At 37.6% G+C, this 18,346-nt stretch overlaps 1 protein-coding gene across 2 annotated transcripts in view; it reads right to left on the minus strand.

Moving 5' to 3' along the window:
• The window catches only part of LOC126267267 (uncharacterized), a 459,263-nt gene that overhangs the window by 229,249 nt on the left and 211,668 nt on the right, over window positions 1-18,346 (minus strand). For both annotated transcript variants that reach the window (XM_049972334.1, XM_049972333.1), the window contains exons 14-16: window positions 14,390-14,521; window positions 7,979-8,167; window positions 6,090-6,230 (exon numbers count right to left, since the gene is read on the minus strand). In XM_049972334.1, coding sequence (XP_049828291.1) covers window positions 6,090-6,230; window positions 7,979-8,167; window positions 14,390-14,521 — 462 coding nt within the window. The remainder of the gene's footprint in view (window positions 1-6,089; window positions 6,231-7,978; window positions 8,168-14,389; window positions 14,522-18,346) is intronic.

Here is an 18,346-nt window from a genome sequence, read left to right on the forward strand (position 1 = left end):
ATTGTAGGACATTTCCAGGGGCAGATGTGGACTCTGACCACAATCTATTGGTTATGACCTGTAGGTTAAAACTGAAGAAACTGCAAAAAGGTGGGAATTTAAGGAGATGGGACCTGGATAAACTGACTAATCCAGAGGTTGTACAAAGTTTCAGGGAGAGCACAAGGGAACAATTGACAGGAATGGGGGAAAGAAATACAGTAGAAGAAGAATGGGTAGCTTTGAGAGATGAAGTAGCGAAGGCAGCAGAGGATCAAGTAGGTAAAAGGACAAGGGCTAGTAGAACTCCTTGGGTAACAGAAGAAATATTGAATTTAATTGATGAAAGGAGAAAATATAAAAATGCAGTCAACGAAGCAGGCAAAAAGGAATACAAACATCTCAAAAATGAGATCGACAGGAAGTGCAAAATGGCTAAGCAGGGATGGCTAGAAGGCAAATGTAATGATGTAGAGACTTATCTCAGTACGGATAAGATAGATACTGCCTACAGGAAAATTAAAGAGACGTTTGGAGAAAAGAGAACCACTTGCATGAATATCAAGAGCTCAGATGGAAACCAAGTTCTAAGCAAAGAAGGGAAAGCAGGGAAAGCAGAAAGGGGAAAGGAGTATATTGAGGGTCTATACAAGGGCGATGTACTTGAGGACATTATGGAAATGGAAGAGGATGTAGATGAAGATGAAATGGGAGATACGATACTGTGTGAAGAGTTTGACAGAGCACTGAAAGACCCGACTCAAAACAAGGCCCCGGAAGTAGACAACATTCCATTAGAACTACTGACGGCTTTGGGAGAGCCAGTCCTGACAAAACCCTACCAACTGATGAGCAAAATGTATGAGACAGGCGAAATTCCCTCAGACTTCAAGAAGAATATAATAATTCCAATCCCAAAGGAAGCAGGTGTTGACAGATGTGAAAATTAATGAACTATCAGTTTAATTAGCCATGGCCACAAAATACTAACATGAATTCTTTACAGACAAATGGAAAAACTGGTAGAAGCCGACCTCAGGGAAGATTAGTTTGGATTCTGTAGAAATGTTGGAACACGTGAGGCAATACTGACCCTACAACTTATCTTAGAAGCTGGATTAAGGAAAGGCAAACCTATGTTTCTAGCATTTGTAGACTTAGAGAAAGCTTTTGACAATGTTGACTGGAATACTCTCTTTCAAATTATGAAGGTGGCAGGGGTAAAATACAGGGAGCAAAAGGCTATTTGCAATTTGTACAGAAACCAGATGGCAGTTGTAAGAGTCGAGGGACATGAAAGGGAAGCAGTGGTTGGGAAGGAAGTGAGACAGAGTTGTAGCCTCTCCACGATGTTATTCAATCTGTATATTGAGCAAGCAGTGAAGGAAACAAAAGAGATATTCAGAGTAGGTATTAAAATCCATGGAGAAGAAATAAAAACTTTGAGGTTCGCCAATGACATTGTAATTCTGTCAGAGACAGCAAAGGACTTAATAAGAAGAGCAGTTGAACAGAATGGATAGTGTCTTGAAAGGAGAATATAAGATGAACATCAACAAAAGCAAAATGAGGATAATGGAATGTAGTCGAATTAAGTCGGGTTATGCTGAGGGAATTAGATTAGGAAATGAGACACTTAAAGTAGTAAAGGAGTTTTGCTATTTGGGGAGCAAAATAACTGATGATGGTTGAAGTAGAGAGGATATAAAATGTAGACTGGCAATGGCAAGGAAAGTGTTTCTGAAGTCGAGAAATTTGTTAACGTCGAGTATAGATTTAAGTGTCAGGAAGTCGTTTCTGAAAGTGTTTGTATGGAGCGTAGCCATGTATGGAAGTGAAACATGGACGATAACTAGTTTGCACAAAAGAGGCAAATAGAAGCTTTCGAAATGTGGTGCTACAAAAGAATGCTGACAATTAGATAGGTAGATCATATAACTAATGAGGAGGTATTGAATAGGATTGGGGAGAAGAGAAGTTTGTGGCGCAACTTGACTAGAAGGGATCGGTTGGTAGGACATGTTCTGAGGCATCAAGGGATTACCACTATAGTATTGGAGGGCAGTGTGGAGAGTAAAAATCGTAGAGGGAGACCAAAAGATGAATACACTAAACAGATTCAGAAGGATGTACGTTGCAGTAGGTACTGGGAGATGAAGAAGCTTGCTCAGGATAGAGTAGCATGAAGAGCTACATCAAACCAGTCTCAGAACTGAAGACCACAACAACAACAACAACAACAACAACATATTGATTCCAATATGATCTGCTATAACAATGCTTCTACAACGTAAAGAAATTCCTTGAAACATAAAAATTTGAACTCTAAGGAACTTAAACAGAAACTGAACATAACAAATCAAAATAAAGATATAACTTTCTAAAACATATGCAAACATACATTAAAAATGAAATGACTGTGTGTCACCTGTGTACAAATGTGTTGTTCAACTGTAAGTGATACTGACTGTATGTTGCTGACGAATGTAGTGTAACAATATTATGAAAAGGATAGTTGCTACTCACTATATAGTGGACATGATTATTTGCAGACAGGCACAACGAAAAGACTGACACACACACACACACACACACACACACACACACACACACACACACACACAGGGGCTCCATAAGCCTCATACGGCTAACACAGTCGCAGCACTCCTGCAGAAATTCAAATGGGAGGTTCTCAGCCACCCTCCTTACAGTCCGGACCTCTCTCCCCTTAAAAAGGCTCTGAGGGGCAAACGATTAATCTTGGACAATGACGTCCATTACGTCCAGCTGTACATGCAGAACTGGTTCACATTGCAGCCCCAGGAATTGTATGAGACAGCCATTGATCACTTTGTGTCACAGTGGGACAAGCATCTCAGCAATTATGGTTAATACTTCTAACATACACGTACTTGTCTCTGTAATTATGCACCTGGCTCATTTCGTTTTGAATGCCTCTTACATTGGCTGTCTCCTCTATTGAATAGTTTTAACATATGTTTGCATTATTTCACTGTATTGAAACATTGTCACAACATAGTTTTTACCGTTGTCTGGTAAGGCAAAGTTATGTTCAAAGTTCATGGAATTTGGAAACTTGCATTAAAAAGGCACAATTCACAAGCCAGTATTGAGGAGAAGGCTGCCACATTGTTTTGAAGAAGTCTGAAGAAATATGATACCACACTCCACTGGACCGAACTACCTATTGTTCAGTCACTGCTGAGCAAGAACAACCAAGCACCGCACTATGCGACAGGTCTCCAAGTGGACATTGGCGATGCAATTCAGTGTCTTTAATTATACTTGAGCAATGCAACATCTTTTGTTTCTTCTTGAAACATAATGACGACCACTGACTGTCTCATACACAACACAATTGACTGGTCCCTGGATGATAGTCAAATTAATGCAACCTTTATTCCACCAAACTTCCTTCCTGTCTTGACTGTTGCAATAGATAAATAATTTTAATTTAGCCAATATATTCCAGACCAGAAAGGAACTTGTAGTCAGGTACCAATCACAATCTAGTGTGGTTTCCATCAATAGTGATAAAGGTGTGAAGTCACAAATATGCTGATTTACTAACATAGGACACTCAATAAGACACATTTTCACATTCTAACATTTAATGAAACACATCATTAATATTGACACATCCATCACTTAATATACACATGCGTGTGTACACCTTACACAATAGTGAGCTCACAGTCACTACTGTGGCTTAAACAATACACCTCACAGCCTCTAATGGGCTGTATACTATTACATCAAAAGAATCAGCTATGTGTACTGGGTTCCATAACCCATTCTCATTTTGCTTCTGTGTTCCAATTGTAATTTCACTCTACATACATACTGAGTGGACTTCTGTTCACCCATTGCTTTATCCTGGGATCTGGATTTAAATTTTCTGCACAACTGAAAGAAACTTTTTATGCCACTACTGAAGGATTCTTGTTATCCATTCTGGAACTTAAGTTCTCTATCAGTACACATCATGTCTTATCAGTTCTTTCACATGCTAGCAACACAGATTTACTCGCATCCTTGGATTCGTAAATGGCACAGGAGCAGCAAATCACTAAATTCAGTTCCTGCCCCTATTACCGCATTCCACTAGCACAATATTTGACTTTACATAGCTGTTTCCATTGTGACTTCTGCCCTGCTTGCTATTCTGATACTGAGCATGACTATATATTCTTGTTTCACATGCAAATTATGTAGCAGGATGCATACAGCTAGTCATGTACCTTGGCTTTCTTCCAGTCGATTCTACTGAGGTGAACTGCAGAAGTTATTTTTCTATTGTCATGAACTGTAATTTTGTATAGTACTGTTTTCTATAGCTAAAACTATTATTTTGTATTTGTCTTACGAATTACTAACTCTTGTGACTATTTCAAACAACATTTTTTTGTTGCACTTATTTGTTCATTTGATGTTTTATTGTCACGAGTAATTTTTACAATCTTTCTGATCAGTTGAAATGAACTTAATTACCTTGCTGTTGTGATCATAGAAATTGGTGTCAAAGGACTCACTCCTCAGATATTTATTCTAAATGTTACTATTTATCTATAAAATGCATTAATGTGATGAGAAGTGTCATGACTTGTAACTGTCATTTTACACTTTTGTCAGTACACCCTATTTAGTTTTGCACATCATTCTGGTTAATGCTCAGAAAGATCTAATCAAGTAGAAGATTTGGTTGCTTCCACATATTAATATATTTTCTGTTTGCAACTTTCCTTCAGTCATGTAAAAAGTTACTATGGTATTTAGAGGACATAATTGGTGGTGCTAATGAACTCAAAATAAATTTTACTTACAATGTTTCCATCCTGTCGAAACCATTGTATTTCAAAATTCTGTTCTATAATTTTGATCTGTCTTATTATCAGGTTGGAAACCATTTGGTGCCATCCCAGTGGTTACTTGGATACCTTATAGACATTAGACACTGCATTCCCACATTGTCTTAAAAATCCAACTGCAGTCTGATGAAGTGGTATTTCAGCACCTATTCTACTACAATCACAATGGATCCATTACCTCCTCTAATAACATTAGAAGTGAATCATTCACTTCCTTCCTTTATTTTTAAAAACTGCCCTGCAAACATCTACTCATTATTCTTACATTATGTTCTAATCTTTGCAAGCCATTCATCAGCAAAGCTACCCTGTCAATCAAACCATGGAGCAAGATCACCTGACTTGTGAGACTGATGGCTCTCAGAGCCACAGCAAAAAACAACCCTTTCTTCTAAGCTGTTGCTTAGTTTCTCCGAGATGTGTCTGGGGTTACTGGAGCTACCTTCTCTCATCACTCTGGAAAGCCTCACCATGTAATACCTCCCCCTCCCCCCTTTTTAGAAATGACCAAATAAATTGAAACTGTTTTCCTTTCTGAACATGAGTACCATATATTAATTACAATCCTACATTGCTTTTTCAATCCTGACAACACCTCTCAAAAGGGCATGTGGGGAAGTGTTCTTTCCTGTCTGAAATCAGAACCTATCTTATTGGGCCTGTGGTGGAATTTCTCTATCCTAAAAGATCCATATGTGAATGCCACACATACTCTGTCAGCCTAGCAGCTGCATCCTGCAAGTAGTGTACATAAAAGTGCACACAAATGTTTAATGTTAAAAGAAGTCTGTGATATCTCAGGTTTTGCTGATGCACATGGTTAATGGTGTTCTTCTGGGTGTTCTGCCAAGTTGTTGTTTCTATTTCACACATTACATTTTGACAAGCAACCCAATTCTTCAGTTGCTGCAAGTTTAGATGTTATGCGCACTTGCTGCCTGCAGTCCAACCAAGGACATAGTAGGTGTCGATTACACAGAGCAGAGCACAAATATTGTGCATAAAATTGAAACAACTCAGCTGAGCACCACTAAACAAGAAGGCCAGAATGACAAAATTTGTTCAAAATGATTTAAAAACACTTAAACACTGATCTCAGTGAAATCAACATGCACAAAACTTTCATCAGAACATTATACTCTCTCCTAAATGAAAATACAAAAATAAATAATAATAATAATAATAATAATAATAATAATAATAAGTGTCAGGCATACTTACAGAAAAATACTACAACATTCTGATTATCTTGGAGGATTTTCTCAAGCATACGGGTATTAACTTCTTCAATGCGCCCAGGTATTTCAAGTGTGTCCTCATCAGTAAGCCATGCAAGAACTTCATCTTCATCATCCAGATCACCTACAAAAATAAAATCAAAAATTCTAAGCACACTATTCCAACATCATCCTTATTATGTATCATTTATAACATGCATGTATGAAAACTACAATGTTAAACTTTGCAAAAAGATATGCCCTGATTCAATTAAATGAAAATATTTAAGTATAACCAATATCACATTGAAAACATTTATTTTTTTCTCTTAGCACAATAAACATATTATGCAAATCTCTCTTCAGTTCCAGTGGTGGATATAATGCTCCAAATTTAACAAGCCACTATACAAATAATAGTCCTCTGATGAGAACTTAAGAGTTTCATTTTTTTTGAACCTGTAATCTTCCCTCAAGATTACAGGCAAATTATTTTAGATTTATTCCCTCTGTTGCCAATTCAACAATGTCAAAATAAAAGATAAATAAGAAGACCCTTGCAACTGAAATCAGGAAGAAACTGGACATTATGAGAGATGAAATGTTATGCAAACCTGTGTGACGGTGTTTTTAAATCACTGCCTGTACTTTTTATTGTATCATGTTAGAATCCATCTAAACTTTCATATCCATTTGAACTTCCCACTTCACAAGTCATTAACAGCCGTACGGAAAACCGGTGTAATTTACTACAGTGATAGATAACACTATGAGCAATGTACTTCTCATTGTATACATGATTCAAGTATGAGCATTCAGTTCCCTAATTAGTATGGTTCTGTATATCTTACTCTGACATTAATATAATAGAGAGAAACATTCCACGTGGGAAAAATATATCTAAAAACAAAGATGATGTGACTTACCAAACAAAAGCGCTGGCAGGTCGATAGACACACAAACAAACACAAACATACACACAAAATTCGAGCTTTCGCAATCGGCGGTTGCTTCGTCAGGAAAGAGGGAATGAGAGGGATAGATGAAAGGATGTGGGTTTTAAGGGAGAGGGTAAGGAGTCATTCCAATCCCGGGAGCGGAAAGACTTACCTTAGGGGGAAAAAAGGATAGATAAACACTCGCACACACACACATGTCCATCTGCACATACACAAACACAAGTAGACATTTGTAAAGACCAGCATTAACTACAGATATATAATTAAAAAAGTGTTAAAATACTTCATGTGTGATTGACTAGCATGGAATGAAAGCAAAGGAATATTTCTAGCTTTGAATTTGAATGGAAGAAAAATGAAAAAAATACAGAACGCATACTTCCTACTTGCAACCTACAATTGTCTCTTTAAGGAAGCTGGCGAAAAGGATGACAGCATTTACAAAATGTATTTCTTCCCAGATGATGGCCCACTGTCTGAAGTGTACGATGAACTACTTTTCTAGTGTCAACGGTTGTTATTTTCTCTGCAGAGATAAGTATTCTAGGGGTTCCTTAGAATAAAACTCATGGCATAACTGCCATCTGAAATATGAGGTATACTATTTTAAGCATTTATTTACTTACTTGTCATTTTTTCATAATTTCCACAAGTAGTCTGTACCCTTTATTATAGAGTGCAGTGTAAATTATGTTTACTACAGGATATTAATATAATTGTGCAGATAAAAACTGTTACAACTTTTTCACATTAAAAGCCTTTCTGGTCCAAAAATGTGCATTCAGATGGCTGAGAACAATTACAAAATAGAAATGGATGTACTAAAAATTCACATAAACTTTTAGTTTTATTCTGCACAACAGACAGAGATCATGGTTACATGTATGAAACATTATGGTAACTGTTCCAATTAAGCATTTAAAATGGTATTTACCTTTGTAAATCATAGGGTCCTTATTACGGAAAAAGACAAGGCTAGGGAATGTCTTAATTCCATTTTTCTTTGCAATGCTAAGATCCTCAGTTGTGACAAATATAATACCAGCTTCATCCAGTTCATCATCAATATTTTCCAACTCGTCCAGTATGTTATCACATTCTTCTCCTTCTTCACACTTACCACCTGAAAATAATAATTTGTTCATTTTACACTGGCATTTGTACAACAGCCTAAAATTTACGCATGTCACAAAAATAATAATTTTCAAAATGTCAGTGTAAATGTCTGGTATAACAGACAAAGACATAAAATTCATTCTAGGAAAATGGTATACCTAGGGAGAGATGAAGGCAGAAAGGAGAAAAAAGATTAGATTTGATGCACTGATGGAGGGAAGGGAAAAAAATCAAATCTCGGATTTATGCACAGAGCTAAAATAGGACTACATTAAAAAATGTGCGTTTTTGAGATAAAAAACCACAGTCTTTTACTGCCAAACCAAGACATTTTCTCTTCACCCACACCATCCTTGGGTGTCATCGAAATCTGCTACCTGGGGTAGGAACCAGTGTACGGCAGCTGTTAATGCCTCTCTGTCACAGTAAAAATATTGTGCAGACAGGAGTTTCTATAAGTACAAAAAATAGACAGAAAGTGATGAGGGTAAAGTCAGTACTATAAAATAGAAGGTCAAGCATTTTCCAGTGCTATCTGAACATGTAGTGTACTGAACCATAAATGGGAAGGCATTGTTGAGGATCAGCACAACACCTACTACAATAAGTACCCCACACAAGCTGTTTTGCTTTTCTCAGTTTTCCAGCATCAGGATGTCTGCAGCAAATTGATACTAAATTCTAGCACAGTAAAGTAGTAGTTCCGTTTCTGTATGAGATCATCATTAGTAAGGGATGGCCATACACTACACTTTTTCTTTGACATTAAACAACTTCAGAAAACAGCCTGCACTTACATCACTATTTGTTTCTTCATGGCATTCAAACCAAATACTATAAATCAATCAAACCACATCAAACAGAATTCCAGCCTGAGATGCTAGAGTTGGCAGTCATGTGCACATGAGGTGTGCTTTCTTGTATGTATGAATGGTGTGTGTCTCTTACTGATGAAGGCTGTGGCCGAAAGCTTTATTAAGCATCTTTTAATTGCGCCTGTCTACAACTTAACATGCCTTCTTTACGGTAAGTAGCAATCTGTCTCATCCTGTGTTGTCAAATACTAGAAAAATATGACAATGAATTTCAATTGGAGATACATTATGTCTACTTGGAAACCTCACAACAGATCTAACCTCACAGACTATGGGAGTTTAAATTCATGTCACTATTCACAGTTATAAAAACAATAATATTTCAAACAATCTGGAAGTTAGACATGTCACAGATTGTAGATATGATCTACATTTCATTCACAGGCAGACTAACTCTAAACAGTAAGTGACCTGCCTTTATATAATGGTAGGGAAACTTGCTTTATTTGTAACCATTGTGAAATACTTCTGCGGCCGAGTGCAGTGAACATTGTGTAGGCCTATACACTAGTGTACACACACTTACCATGAAGCTTAGTTCAGCATAAACACTTGACAATACACTTGTTAGTAACTACAAAAACTAAATAGATTTTGTACTTCTTCTGCAGTGTCATCATGATGGTAATATAAAATTAAAAACAACAAATGAAATTTCACTTGACAGTGTTTAAATCTAGTGGATTGAAAATGTACATCCACTAAGAGAATGTGATAAAAATCTAATTGAAATATAAAGAAAATATTTCTTTATATTGTTCCTGAGCTTAAGCATTTTGAGTAAATTTATGCGTATCTTGTGAACTTTAGCTCTTCAATCGTGTTCACCTACTGTACATTAATTTTCCCAAAACTGCTCCTTTTACTTTCTGCACTTCTCTATTTATGTTGTTACTGAGAGACTTGTGCTACTTTAGCCTACTTGATTTTCTATTTTTTATTTCTTTTCAGTCTTTCATTTTACACCAACTGCTGATTTTTTATTCTCTCTTATTTCTATGTTTACATTTTCCAATTGTTCCTTTGTCAATACATTCACTCTGCTCTGCATCACTTGCACTTCCTGTTCCCAATCACATCTATAGATATATTGGTTCTATTCTTGCAATTAGATGACATCTCTTTTTTAAATTACACGCGAAAATATACTTTAAGTTTTTTCAACAGAAAATGGAATTCCTGAAGTTTTATTTTTACTAATGTGTATGATGTATTATACGTTCTCTACTAATCCATAGCTTTCACTTTTATCTTCAAAAATGGTGATGTTCAGAAAGATTATTGGCACTGTTCACCAGTTTTGAATGTAGAAATGAATAACCATGCACAGCTCAAAAATTTATACATGGAGGCACAAGATTATAAGTGGCTCAGTGACCTTGAATAGTTGTCATACTCCATGAACTAAATTTTACAGAAGATACATGAAAGTCAATGTATCCCGTATGAGTGACAGTCATCCACTCAATATTTAATTTATTGCTTTGGGATAGTGTACTCACATAAATAAACCCAGGGTGTACAAGGAAATATCAATAAGTTAAGAAATAAACATACACAGAATATTCAAGAAGCTTATTTTCATTCACATAGCAGTAAGGCTAAAAATTTGAAATAGTTGACTATCAGGGAAACTGCAATGATCCTGACAGACATAAAAGAAATGTCCGCTCATAAAGTGCCATTAGTTAAAAACACTGGAAATGGAAAAGCAGAAAATAAGCTTGCAAGCTTCCATATCATCTACAGGGTACTTCAGAAATTTACAAGTCAATCTGCCAGTTCACTCACTGTATCACTGATAGCAATGGAAATATGTTTACATTTGACAGCTTTCCACAGGTTAGAATTGTATGCTTTGACTGTTTCACTTGTGTAGAGGTAAATATACACTGCATGTTTCACATTCTTAGTGACTTATCTATTAAATGCCCACTTTAACCACATCAGGATATTAATTTTGTGATCTTTATGTAAGGCCCTGGAAACAGTAATCTATGTGAAGATGTACTGTTAAATACAAAGACGAGCCAACACATTATGAACACCTCCTTAATACCATGTTGGTCACCTTCAGAAGACAATACAACAGCAATTCTGCATGGCACTGATTTGGCAAATCCTTGGTAGGTTCCTGGAGGTATGTGGCACCACATGTCTATGCACAGATCACACAAAACCCATAAATTACAGACTGATGGTTTGCGGGAGCAGAACTGGCACCTGATAGTGTGCCAGACAAGCTCCATCACATTTAAATTAAGTGGCCAAGATATCAATGTGAGTTCAATATCATGATCCTAAAACCACTGTAGCCTGGCCTTGTGACAGTGACAGTTTAAACTAGATGCCATTGCTGTTGGGAAGACATCAAACATGAAAGAACACAGGCAGTCCGTAATAAAGTTCACGGCCAGTGAAGACATAAAGCACAATGCGTACAGGTGGTCAGCAATAATGTTCAAGTGGTCCATAGCTGCCACGGTGTCTTTTATTACAATGACAAACCATATGGAAGACTGGGTGAATGTTTGTCACAGCATAATACTGTCCCCACTGGCCTTTGACTGTGGTGTGGTACATGTTTCAAATAGCCTTTCACCTGGATGATGGCCTATTTATGCACAACCACTGACCTGGCCAGGTAACATATTTTCACTGATCCACAGGTCAATCTCGATGGTCCTGTATCCGCTGCAATTGTAGCTGACCATGTCATCAGGTCAACATGGGAATATGTTGGGGTCATTTGCTGAGGAGCGCTGTGTTCAACAATGTGTGCTGAACAACATGGTCCAAAACACTTGTGTCTGCATCAACAGTTCCTCTGTCATAGATCTGCCACAGATAACCACAGATCATGATTTAGGGAGCAGGCAAGCCTTCAATCCCCACATTCTGTAAGGAGGCATGGAATCCAACACCTTATGGTCTGTCATACTTCAATCACTTTTCATAGGTGCCCCATTAGGTGGATGTTGTAGCCTGTTATAAGTAACTGCTCACACAGAACTGACCACACAGGAGTGAGGGCTATGTCTTCAGCACCTCTTATGCATTGTGCAGCATATTGTAGTCATCTTGTTAAAAATGCACTGCATGATAGCTGTGATAACAGATGGCTATGTAGAGTAGGACCAGTTTCACAGTGTATGCATTCCTCCAAGAAGTAAAAATGTCTAACTACAGTCCAGTGGTGTCTGAAAGGTCGGAATAAGTCTTGCAAGTATATGAACTAGAGGGGGATATTTTGGATATTTGCTACCAGTTTTTGACTGAAGATGTTTGAACGAGTTCTTTCATTAAAACAAATGAAGAAATTGTGTATGTTTCTCATTATAGCCAATTTTCTTTTTTGATGTGAGGAATTCGATCCCTCCCTCCCTCCTCACAAAGCTTGTTAGGGTACTTCTTTAGCACTCTGAGCATAATTCTGTTTACAGAGATTTTCCTGGCAACTTAAATGTTCAAACAAATTTCAGGCTTGCAATCGGTCATCATATGTACACAGAAACTAATCTTTGAGCATATTGAGGGATTACATTATTTTCATGTCTTTTACTCAATTTGATTGAGGTAATTGAAGATTAACAAATGTGTGTTGAAAAATACATTCTCTGTAGTTGATGGAATCCACACAAAGCATTTGTCTACATGCAAATGGTAAACTTACTAAAACCAAACTAAAATTTGTGGTGTAATCGAAGCCTGGGACTGAATTATACTAGTCCTCGTTCTCCGGTTTGAGAAGCTGCTGAACAGTCCTGCAAATGTACTGTTGAATTTTGTAATTATAGCCATGCATGTAGAGTGATCTTGCCACTCTGTCTGATTTAAGAAGATGTTGACTCTTGGGAATGATTCTTTTCCAAATTTGACAAAAATTTCATGCAGTTTTGTTTTACATTTCTAATGCAGAAAGTTGTACATTTTATTTTCGAGTAATGCAATCTGTTAAAAAATCCTATGTACTCTTGAGCAAGCTGGCACAGGTCTAGGCTGCACATGGACAAAAAGTATATGACTGCGCTGATTAAGTTACGGAAGGGGGTTAGGGGAGGAGGGGAGGGGGGAGGGAGTGTCCTTCTGGGAATTAATGATGGTTGTTAGCCATATATTAAAGCCATGTTTATGTTGTGCTGGTGAGCAAGATGACAAGTGTCCAGGGAACAAGTGACTGGTTTCTTATGCTGGATGTTGTACGTATCTTTTATGGGGGCAATATGATGCAGTACCAGGAATGACAGAAAAAAGTTAAGATACACAATTTTGGCACTGTTTCGCAAGGGTTCATGTCCATCATCATTGTAGAATGGTGCCCAAACCACTGTGAAATATAGGAAATAGTATAATTTATTCCAAAAAGCATTACAAACAAACAATCGAAAAGAGTGTAGCGATTGTCAAGTCCACAATCTTCCTACTGATGCTCAGCACGATGATGGCAGAATAGTCTTCGCCTGCAATTAATCATAACCACAGACAATTCTATAAATGCATGAGACTTCTGCCATTACTAAAAAAAATGTGTGTTTCATATTCCAGAAGGGGGCAAGTGCAACTAGCCAATCCTTCTCTCATTTCTCTTTCCATAACCAAGTGGTTCAATTCTTATCACTAAGCATTTCAGTTGTCATTATGTCCTACCCTTATCCGATGATGGTAATCCAGTCACTAATAATAATTTAGTTTTCATTTTTGCATCTTTTCACTCATGCATCTATCTCCCCACTTCTTCACCTTCCAATTTAAAGCTGTCATTAACACTTTCGGTTTGTCTCTAATTTGACTGAAATACGGTATCTGTCATGCTACAAGAAGAACGTTGAACAGCTTGTGGTTAACAAAGATGAGAATTGCCAAATGGAAGAACAAAAACATTCTGAGAAGAGAGGGAAGACAAATCAGTGAACTAGGGTCTAATGGAGGATAAAATCGAAAGAGAAAATATGATGCAATGGGTGGATGTAAAATGGTAGCATGAAGTCACTTGTTTCCCCCTCTGTACTTGTACGAATAACTTATAAGCAAATCCAATAACAGTTCAATGCATCAATACACGATATTTTGTGCCATAGACACAAATCTGAAACATCTTTTATATATATGACTATGATCTTGAAATATATTTTCATGGCACGGACATAAACATATTGAATTATTCCCAGAACTTCTCAATACTTCAACTAATATATCACATTTTATGCATGATGGCTGAAAGTTTTCTTAAAACTGAAAGCAAAGATTACTTAAAAATTACAATATAAAAATGCACTTGCAAACACAAAAGGGATCACATTTTTAAAACATAACTTCTACAAATACCTAAATTGTCAGTGGTAAAAAATACTTACTAAAGTAAACTACGACATATTCGTGCTCTTCAATGAGATCAGTCAATATTTCATCAGTAACTTCCTCAATTGTGGCTGTATTCTTTTGCTCAATTAGCCAGGCCAAAACCTCTTCTTCATTCAAGAGATCTCCTGTGTTCATAAAAATAAAAATACATTTTAACATAAACAAACAAGAACATAATCTGCTGCAGATTAAAAAAAAAGCAAACATGATATCCACAGTTAAAAGCTTAAGGAATTGATTATAAATGAGTAATGAAAATATTGATCAATTGAAAACTGCATCAGTGATCCTTAACCATAATGAGACAACAGACGAGAATAGAACTTCTTTGGAAAAACTTTTACATTACTGTTATTTCTGGTCAGGAGTACTCGTACATCGAAAAATTCCAGAAATTTAATTTTACATAATGTAAATGTAAATTACAGTGAAAAGCAATGAACCTGAAATCGAAAAGTTGTTTAGTTGAATAGATAAAAAATCTACTCGCCAAGTGATGGCAGAAAACAACTTAAAAGAGGGTTGTAATTAGTCAAGCTTTCGGAGCCAGTAGCTCCTTCTTCAAGCAGAACGGGTGAAGAGGAAGGTGTTACCACCAGAAAGTGCAATGTTTAGCTTCTGCCTGAAAGAGCCACTGGGTCCAAAAGCTTGACTAATTATGACCCTCTTATATATGTGTGTTCTGCTGCCACTTGGTGAGTAGGTTTTTTATCCATCCAATTAAATTATTTTGTCAAAAATCAATTGTTTTCATTTTTATACAAATGAAGTTGAACACATAATTGGATTCCAGTCTACTATCATAGTGCCACAACCACTTTATGGGCAAATCTGTGAAAATATGTAGAGTAGTGAAGCAGCCACTGTTAGTTGGCAAGTGTGTGGTGTTGTCATTTTGGTTATAGCCACTCATCTGTTGAATTACAGCAAAATGGGTTAGATTCACTTGGTGAAACCTGTCAGCACAACAATAATGTGCAGTTCTTGCAGTACAGGAAATGGGATTTCTCCACTAGTGGATCTCAGTGGTGTCGCAGAGTATGCAATTGGAAACAGCACATTGACATAATACACACGCTGCTATCATTTTTGTACCAGTTTCGCCTGCAGCCTAGCAGTCTACCAAGACATGGAGGCTACATCAGAAGAGGGGATCACATCAAGCCACCAGCAGTAGCCATGAGTGAGTCTCCACTGCAGTCCTGCACTTTGTCATCCTAGCAGACTTTCCACAGTGCTACAGGCATTCCAGGTCCACTCCAGCAACACACTGCCCCAAGGGGCAGTGTTTGCATCCCATGCATGGCAGGCACCTTCTGCCACTGCATGCACTCCGAAAACCACTGGGATACTCTCATCCACCACAGAGTTAGCTATCACAAAATCCCTCAATCATCTCTGTATGCCACTGAGTCAGGTTTTTGTGGTGCGACTCATGTAATGGGGTCACATGCCAGAACTTAGCACAGACATCAGAAGAGTGGGGCACGCATGTTGCAGCCAGCTCGCTGGACAGTGGCTGTCACCTTGTGGACCGACCAGCTTTCTTCATGTGGAATGGGGGCATGGTTGCATCCCCCCATCATAGCAGCATTAATTTATGAGTGGAAAATAAACACTAATTTTGACATCTGCATCTCTCTGGGCCTTCACCAACCTGCTACCCTGCATCAGCCCTCTGCAGCCTCCATCCTAAAATCATAGCCAACATCGAAGCCCTAGGGTTGGCTATAATTGGTGTCAAAAGTGGACTTTCTGGAGAAGGATTCATGCACAGATGGGGCTGTTGATAAAATATCAATATATTGATATTTCCACCGAAAGATATTGATATATATTGGCAATATTTTCCCCCTGATATATCAATATCAAAATGGCAATATCATGTGCCGATATGTTTACTTTATATTACACTTTTTTCACAATTTTCAGTAAATGTTTGAAGTTGTTCTTTCGAAATTGTAGTAGTAGATAATTTTATTGTGCGAAGGAATCTTACTTAATTTTTCAACTTTCATCATGTCCAATTTCTCTTTCTGAGTGGGGGAGAGGGGGGGGGGGGGGGGGGAGGGATTATGGTGGTGTCAATGGAATGACAAGATTTCAGATGTGAATAAATAAAACAGCAGTTGTGTTAAAAAACAATTCTGCAACTAGTGTGCTACTTCTTCACACTGGCACTCGTCAAAAACAGTTGCTGAAAATGATGCAAAAATCTGAATGACAAGACTGGTCTTGTGAGGGGAAATGCTGATGAAATCAGCACTCAGCGTTACCAACAGAAACTGCAACATTCAGCTTCACCACAGAGTTTCTACACTACAACTGCTATGTCACTTGAGTTAGCAGAAATGAAAAGACAGGGAAGTCGACGTGAAGTATTCCAGACAAATCCAATATGTGACGAAACCAAATGGTGGACCCATCAGATATCTTTTGTTGTGCTGCTTACACGCAGTTAGTATTGTTAGCAAAATGGTTATTGCCAAGCATGTATGCGCATCAGTTTCCTTTCAATTTTGCTCTAAAGAGGATAGGCTGGTTGCTAGCTTGTTGATGTACAGAGCATTTAATAATAAATCAATACTTACATATACAGCTAAAAAACTGGCAGTATACTTACAATGTGCAGCCGATATTTTTATTGGCAGGTACGTCAGTATTTTTTCCACCGATATTTCAATACTTTTTTTTTTATACTTCGAGAGCCAATAATGATATTTTTTAAATCATCAATACATTGGATTCCTGATAATTTTAAAAACATCAACAGCCCTAGTGTTAACCAAGAGCACCCATGGGCTGTCAATGATGTAGGAGTATTGTTGGAGTATGAAGACTTGCTTTTTCCTTGAAGTTCACTGCCAGCAATGCCCATTACTCAGCACAAAATTATCACCAATGTACTGGAAACCATATGGAATACATAGGTAGTTACAACCAATTATGGAGGAATTTATCAAGTGTCAGTTGGCTGATGACATAACAGAAGAGAGCAATAGTCCATGAGAAAGGGGGGGGGGGGCAAGGAGTGTTGTCATGTCTATGTCTACAGTTCTAAGAAGAACATATTCTGCTGTGATTACCACTTTCTGAACAGCAAGACAGTGAATACTCAACACCATAGAGAGCATTGATATCTTGGGGCAGCCTTTCAGGTTGAAGAAGGTTCCTGCAGTGTTTCAGAGATTGTTGGATGCGGTACTGAGGGTACTGAAGCCTTGCCAGTGTCTGATCTACCTCGACAGTATAACTTTATTCTCATAAGACATGGAGGAACATAGGCAACAGCTGAGAGAAATATTTAAGAGGCATACCTAATGTTACGTAAGGAAAAGTGTCATTTTTCTTCAGAGGAATTAGGTTACCTGGGGCATGCGATCAGCAAGGATGGGATGACAATGGATCTAAGACTGGTACAGGCAGTACAAGATTTCCCAGTTCTGAAGTCGAGAAAAGAGCTACAATTGTTTTTGGGAATCTAGAACCATGTAGGAGGTTTGTGAGGGGAATTGCTGATGAAGTGTGACTGCTCACACAGCTGTTGAAGAAAGTTGCAAATATTGGATAGACAAAGGAATGTCAGAGCACATTCAAATAGTTGAAGAAAGTTTTAATGTCATGTTGAGATTTAATTATCTGGATTTTCAAAAGGACTTTATACTATCTTGTGCTGCATATAACTATGCTTTGGTGTGTGTTCCGAGTCAAGAGATCAACACCGAGGAGCATCCTGTGACTTATGCATCGAGACAAAGAGCCAGAAAAAACTATTTGATCACAGAGAAAGAAATGCTTAACCTCCTATACTAAGTCATATATTTTTTGGATTACCTTTACGAGTAGAAAATTAAAGTAGTGACTGACCATGGTGTTAAAAGGCAAGTCTAGCAGACCAACAAAATGGGCATTAATGCACAGTGAGTTCGACTACAAAGTGGTGCACAAGC

Source organism: Schistocerca gregaria, chromosome 4, assembly GCF_023897955.1.
Source record: "Schistocerca gregaria isolate iqSchGreg1 chromosome 4, iqSchGreg1.2, whole genome shotgun sequence".
In the NCBI taxonomy this organism is placed as follows: domain Eukaryota; kingdom Metazoa; phylum Arthropoda; class Insecta; order Orthoptera; family Acrididae; genus Schistocerca; species Schistocerca gregaria.